The 7,465-nt window shown below is 38.0% G+C and overlaps 1 protein-coding gene across 1 annotated transcript; it reads left to right on the plus strand.

The window, feature by feature from the left end:
- Window positions 1-243: 243 nt before the first annotated feature.
- Window positions 244-7,148, plus strand: LOC108716612 (cystatin-C). Its single transcript, XM_018262866.2, has 3 exons — window positions 244-606; window positions 2,720-2,812; window positions 6,716-7,148. The coding sequence occupies exons 1-3, from the start codon at window positions 367-369 to the stop codon at window positions 6,794-6,796; spliced, it is 414 nt and encodes a 137-aa protein (XP_018118355.1). The 5' UTR covers window positions 244-366; the 3' UTR covers window positions 6,797-7,148.
- Window positions 7,149-7,465: the final 317 nt, after the last annotated feature.

Raw genomic sequence — 7,465 nt, forward strand, 5'->3', positions numbered from 1 at the left:
TCTGTGTCTATCTCTGTGCCCAGGAGGAATGCTGGAATTGGCACAGCAATGACAGTTGTCTTTAGAAAAATCATGCCCTTATACAGGGTGTATTATTTTTAGCAAATCTAAGCAAGGAGGTATTTTTACTCTTCCAGTTTCTGTTGTTGTAACTTTGCAGCCCTTTAAATTCCTCTCTGACGTTTCTGTTTTTCCCCTTTTTTTCTCTTGGCTGGTTTCCTAACAAGTCATTCCACAGAAGAGCTTTGCAAGTTGCTCAACTTCCACTCCTTATATTCTCCAGTCGCTGGCTCAGTTTTGCATTCCGAGAGGAGAGACCCAGCACGGCACAATTTAACTGAAGAAAGCAAAGGAAAAGCAACAGGAATGTCTTCCAGCAGAAAAATGGTCACTACAGTTATTTTGACTGTCTTTGCTCTGGGGTTTGTTTCTGGACAAAATAAATACAACTCAAATAAAGATCAGCTGTTGGGCGGCTGGAGGGATGCAAAGGAGGATGATAAGTCGGTGCTGGAGGCTTTGCAGTTTGCAACTGCTGAATACAACAGAGGGAATAATGGCGACTACATAACTAAGGTCCATAGGATTATCAGATTTAGGAAGCAGGTCAGTATAAATGTAATGAAAGTACAAAAAGTGGGGTTTAAGCTGTACTGTTGGAATGAGACTGCCCCCTCTTACTGCTGGAAGTTGGTTTAGTCACTAAAGATCTGATATTTGACCAAACACTAAACTGCAATTCCACCAGTCAGATGTTGTGTGACGTTGATGGCACAGATCAAGGGAGTTGAAGGGCAGATATCTACTGGAACAATGTTATTGTATGCAACACCTTCAAAAGTGCTGTCATATTGGCCATGCCAATGGGAATGGATTTCAAGTATATCCCTTTAGCAGATACATGTAGAACACTCGTGCACTAAAGGATGCCTGCGTTGTTGAACCTAAGCTAAAAACTTCAGAATAACTTGCCCAAGTTACTTGGATTTAAGAGCAGAGATAGTAATAGGTTAGAGGATCTATTCCAACACTAAAGCCAAAACACATTTTGAAAATATTTATCTACAATATAAATAGATGCATAAATATATCCATGCAGTGAACATATCTCAAAGAATGATTCCAGATGTCTATTGGTCATTTTGCTTTGCAGTAAGTAAACGCTGAGACTGTACAGGAGATTAGGAATGTCATTTTGCCATCACACAAGGCTTTTGAATCAACTGATCATCACTTGATCACACAGGGGCATTGCTTTAGGCGGCACTTTACCAGGGGTGACATAATGTCGGCATAAATGCAAGAGCTTTTCATTATGTAACCAGAAATGTTAGTGCAGAGAGCGCAGGAGCAGTAATGGGGAATGATGTGGCAGGGAGGACAAGAGTGCCCGTGTGCTCACAGAGAAGGACAACACTTTCATCATGGTTTTCTCCCTCTGTGGCTGTGCTATGTGGGAAGCACAGATTAGCTGCAATTGATGTGAGTGGAATGTTTGTTCTGCACTTTCATTAAGTAAAACTTGCCTGCATGAGGCTGATGAGCACATAATCTAACTGTTCCTAATGTAATTATTAGCTGTTATTCCGTGGGCAATAGTATGGGATCTGATATGTTTGGAAACCCATTATCCAGAAAGCTCTGAATTACAGCAAAGCCATCTCCTGTAGACTCCATTTAAACCAAATTATCCAAATGTTTAAAAATGATTTCCCTTGTCTCTGTAACAATAATACCGTACATAAGAGGTTCATCTTAAAGGAAAAATATACCCCCAAAATGAACACTTAAGCAACAGATAGTTCATATCATATTAAATGGCATATAAAAGAATCTTACCAAACTGGAATATATATTTAAGTAAATATTGCCCTTTTACATCTCTTGCCTTGAGCCACGATTTTGTGATGGTCTCTGTGCTGCCTCAGAGATCACCTGACCAGAAATACTACAACTCTATCTGTAACAGGAAGAAGAGTGGAAGCAAAAGACACAACTCTGTCTGTTAATTGGCTCATGTGACCTAACATGTATGGTTTGTTGGTATGTTTGTGAGTACAGTGAATCCTACGATCTCAGGGGGCGGCCCTTATTTTTTAAAATGGCAATTTTCTATTTATGATTACCCAATGGCACATACTACTAGAAAAGTATATTATTTTGAAAATGGTTTATTTACATGAAGCAGGATTTTACATATGAGCTGTTTTATGCAATATCTTTTTATAGAGATCTACATTGTTTGGGGGATATAGTTTTCCTTTAAATAAAACGTTTTTTTTTAGAGTGAATGAGTTGTGGGATTCTCTCCCTGAATCAGTTGTACTGGCAGATAAATTAAATAGCTTCAAGAAGGGCTTAGATGGCTTTTTAGCAAGTGAGGAATTACAGGGTTACTGAAATTTGTTAGCTTGCTTCAAAGACTGCGCCATTTGCCATTTTCGGATGAAGGAAGGAATTTTTTTCCTTTTCTTATTATGAAAATTGTAGAGGCTTCAGTCCCCTACCTATAGCGTCTAGTTGTGAGGCAAGTTTCTCTCAAATAAAAGGTTAAACTTTATGGGTATGTGTCCTTTTTCAACATCATTCAATATTTTACTATTTGATGAGTTGCCACGTGTTACTGCACTAGCGCAAATGTATCCAGGGTTAGTAAATGTGTCAGAACTGCATGCATATGTGAACATTTGATCACCAACATGACTTTACTTTCTTGCAGGTGGTGGCTGGAATGAAGTATGCAATGGATGTTGAAGTCATTACGACACCATGCAGTGATTTTGAATCAACATCAGAAAATTGTCCAACTCAGGTAATAGAAAGGAATTTCTTAGAACTGAGAAAGACACATATCAGCATAACATATATAGAGCTGCATAGGGGACCCATCTCCACTATAAATTCATACAAAACAAAAAAATACAACCCATGGCACCCAGGCATCTTTCCCATTAAAATACATAAACAAAATAATTAAAAGCCTTTTATATTTTAAAATGTAACATTATACAGGTATGGGATCCGTTAACCGGAAACCCTTTACTCAGAAAGCTGCAAATTACCGGAAGGCAATTTCCCATAGACTGCATTTTAATTAAATAATTCAGATTTTTTCAGTGCCTTGTACTTGATCCAAAATAAGATATAATTAATCCTTCTTGGAGGCAAAACCATCCTATTGGTTTATTTAATGTTTACCTGATATTCTAGTAGACTTAATGTATGGAGATCTAAATTACGGAAAGATTCCTTATCGGAAAACCCCAGGTCCTGACCATTCTGGATAACAGGTCCCATACCTGTATAATGAATGGAAATAACACTTTTTACATAACAAATTAATTCTTAATTGTGGATCAACCCCTAATAATAATGAAAGGACTTCTATATATAAAAGAGATGTATAACTGCTGTACTCTCAAAGTCCCCATCCCTCACATATAATAAGGTTTCTGTATAAAAGACCCAATGCTTTACTATCTCTGCAACAAAAAAGACTTTTAGTTGGTCCAGTGTATCTTTAAATAATTTTGTGAAGAATCCCTCTGTTCAAATATATACAAGTTGGTATATTCCAACAAAATGGAGTTGAATCTCTGTACAGTAGAAATACCACAATTGAGTAAAATTATTCAATGCCCACACTAGGGGCAGATTTATTAAGGGTCAAATTGAAAATTCTAATTTTCGTTTTTTTTTATGGTCAAAACTGTCAAATTTGACTAGAAAATTATCCAAAGTTTTAAAAATATATTTTATTTTTTAAATAATTCAAATTAGATTTTCGAGATTTATCATACTCTTTTCCTTTAAGAATTCAACCTGCTGAATTACTGTATAAGTCAATGGGAGTGGTCCATGGATCAACTTGGTGATGTTTGTAGCCTTCCTTTTCTGAGAAAAAACTCTATTCGATCTTGGTCGAATTCGAATAGAATTCGGTTCAAGTTTTCGGGGTGGTAAAATACGTCCGAGTTTGAAATATTTGATTCTTTAATCAATTTCCCCCAATCGAATTTCAAGTAAAATTTGATTCTTGATAAATGTGCCTCTAAACCACCTATATATTTTTGTTCCCATGAAACCTGTTATAACCTACTGATACATGAGGTTGTGTCACAAAGGTAGGTAGGCAGATTCTCAACAATACAGCATAAAATCTGCCCACAGTGTGACAAGACACTTTGGGGCAAATTTACTAAAGGGTGAAGTGACTTACGCTGGAGAAACGTCATTTCGGGACATCATTGACTTACTAACGGGCACTGACATAAATTTACTAGTGAAGGAGACTGTAGCGCTACTTTGCTCTGGCAAATGGACGTAACTACGCAAATCCACTAAGATGCGGATTTTACTGAACGTTACTTCTTGCACCAGACTTGCCTTCGCCACCTCAGACCAGGTGAATTGCAATGAAGTGGATAGGAGTTCCTCAAAAAAAAAATTTAAAATTTAGTGAATTTGCGTAGTTACGTCTATTCGCCAGAGCGAAAATTCGCCTGGCGTTAGAGTGCGAAGTAGCGCTAGGGTCTATCTCCACTAGCAAATTTACGCCAGTGCCCGTTAGTAAATCGGCGACGTTCCGAAATGATGTCACGCTGGCTAATTATCGCCCGTGTTACTGACTTCATCCTTTAGTAAATTTGTCCTTATGTGTAGATCTCTCAATAAGAGTCATTTATCAATACAATTGTTGCATTCATTGTTATACCTGCAGCTGCCTGAAAAAAAACCAAGTACTAATTGGTTACTATGGGTTATTGCCCACGGGCACATTTGCCCAGTATTGATAAATGAACCACACTGACTGTCTTCACAGCACAATTAGACTCCCAATACATTGCTTTTACAGTGCACTGTCCTCAAATTACAGAGTTACTGCAGCCCAGTATGCCCCATTATACTGTCATAAAATCTATTGTTCCACAAGCAGAGAGTTACCTGCAATATATGAGCTTAAATGGAATGCACAGCAGCACCCTAGCCACCAAATAATCCATTTTATCCCTATTTATTTAACTTATACCTGCCACCAGGGCCGGTCTTACCAACTGTGGGGCCCAATTGGAATTATTTTGGTGGGGCCCCCTAAATGGAGTTTTGCCATATGGCACAGGGTTCCAGGGCTGGGTGGCAAATAGTGACTGCTTTCCCTCTGTTCCATGATGACTTTTCACTTATTTATTTTTACTGAGTTCAACTGCATACACAACACAGGAATTCATTTTCACAGTATATGTAACCAAAAAGTGCATTTTAAAGAACTACCCTCCTGTTGTATGGTAAATAGTATAGGGGAATACCTATGCTGCCATAGTTTTATGGGATCTCTCTGTACAGATTATGCGCAAAGTTAGGAGTCTGTCCCTGCTGAATTGTGCTTAGTACAGGGGAATACCTATGCTGCCATAGTTTTATGGGATCTTTCTGTACAGACTATAAGCAAACTTAGGGGACTGTTCCTGCTAAATTGTGCTGTGACCATGAGAAATATTGAATATATAGATAGTTAAATATTTCTTTTAGCTGTTCCTAAAGCACAAAACCCATCTTCAAAAGACGCCAATGCAATTTAATTTATAAAACCCAAAAGAAATTTAGCAGAATAAACACAGTTGCCATTCCATGTATAATACCCCTGAAAGCAGAATTAACACAGTGGGAATTCCATGAAAAAATACCCCAAAAATGCATAACAGAAGAATGGTACAAATGCAATTTTTACTAGTAAGGAAAGGGTTACAATTCACAAGGCAGTGAGTGTAATTAAGATGATTTGTAGCCTTATGGAGCCAGCATTTTTTCTGCACTGATAGTCTAGGGGGAGAGAATGAATCTGCAGCACCATCGTCTACCACCCATAGTGTCTGTTAACTGAGTACAAACAAAGTATAATAGCTTTCTCCCCTGCCTGCAATTGGCTCCAGTCATCTGACCCGTAGCTGAGGGCACATAACGAATGCTCCTTCTCCCAGTCCCACCTCTCCCCGCACAGTCTCTCAAACCCCTCTTAGTCTGCCACTATTTTAACTTACAAAGCCAGCGAACAGAAACAAAAAGAAAACTTACAGCCCTGGGGGCGGGCTTCAGATCACTTATTCGGATCAGTGTTACTGCGCACATCAGGGAACATTGGTAAGGGAGAAAGAAAGCACATCTTTTCTTTTGCTTTGGTGCGGCTGTGCAGGGCGCAATAGGTCCAATCGGCCTAAAACCGGCACTGCCTGCCACCATCCAACTGTCACAGCCTTCAGATAAGCACCCACCTCCCAAATAATGATGATATGACCTAACTTCTGCAATGGGAACAAAGAGGCAAAATAGGTGGAAGTATAAATGATGGCATGCAAAGAAAACAGACTAGCAGAAAAAAATGTTGAGTAGAAGACAAGAAATGGAGATGGGGCCAATAGTCTGAAGTCTTCTGGTGGGCCCTTGGTCACCCAGTTCAATACAGTTTCTACTTGTCTGTGCTCACACATTGTTTGACATCAGCAATACCCAGTTGTGAAGTGCACCAACATTTTAAATTCATACACATTAATTAGTTTTTAATTGAATCCACATGCCATTTTGTATTTGCACAAGGACTACAAAAGTTTGTGCTTAACCCTTGTAAAGCCTGATGCACTGGGTCTGGCTGGATCTTATAAGCATTTGAAACTATTTGATGATAAATAAAACTTAACACTGCTTTGTTTCTTCTTTTTAGAAAAAGAGATGCAGCTTCCAAGTTCTGAGTGTTCCCTGGATGCACTCTACTAAGTTGACAAACAAAAGCTGCCGGAACTAATTCCCCCCCCCCATCTGTGATGGTTTCTTCTACTGATAAGGCTGTGTTAATCAACGTTTAAAGCATCTCTATGTCTTATTTTATATTATCTTTCTTTATGAAAAATAGAGCATTTAATAAAGTGTTGCTTTGATGGTTTGTGAAAGTACAGTAGTGTAAAATGTCTTAATGACTTTATTTGATTCTAATTTGTAATTGGTTATGTTGGGTGTGAACCAGTTATAGGCATTTAATAGCTTACATATTAATGACAGAAAGAAGAAATATAGAAAATGTATCACTTGCATAGAATAAAATATAGTATGGCCATGTACTGCATATATCTAATAAAGCGTCTTTCTGAACAACCTTAGGAAGTTTGTTAGTAATGTTTTAGTATATGTTCCATGTCTGTAGAAACAAATCAAATCAACTGGACTTGCTGTGTGTTTTTTTTTTTTTTGAAGACGTTTCACCAATCATCCAACTGGCTTTCTCAATTCAGAATAACTTGTACATAGGATCTTGCTTTGCTTTATATCCTCTGGAATGTTGTTCCAATCAGCATATTCTGTTGATCATAATCCACAATATTGCCATTAAGTTAGATGTTGATTGTATTAGCAAGATTGGAGCTTTGATGTGTTATTAAAGTTTGCACTTCGAAAAATTTGCAAATTAACGATCGTT

This window comes from Xenopus laevis, chromosome 5L, assembly GCF_017654675.1.
Source record: "Xenopus laevis strain J_2021 chromosome 5L, Xenopus_laevis_v10.1, whole genome shotgun sequence".
In the NCBI taxonomy this organism is placed as follows: domain Eukaryota; kingdom Metazoa; phylum Chordata; class Amphibia; order Anura; family Pipidae; genus Xenopus; species Xenopus laevis.

What these genes read in the sequence shown, in the direction of transcription:
- LOC108716612 (XM_018262866.2), top strand. Translation starts at nt 367, where the DNA reads ATGTCTTCCAGCAGAAAAATGGTCACTACAGTTATTTTGACTGTCTTT. An exon ending in TTATCAGATTTAGGAAGCAG is followed by an intron (nt 607 to 2,719) that starts GTCAGTATAAAT and finishes ACTTTCTTGCAG; the next exon opens with GTGGTGGCTGGAATGAAGTA. An exon ending in CAGAAAATTGTCCAACTCAG is followed by an intron (nt 2,813 to 6,715) that starts GTAATAGAAAGG and finishes TCTTCTTTTTAG; the next exon opens with AAAAAGAGATGCAGCTTCCA.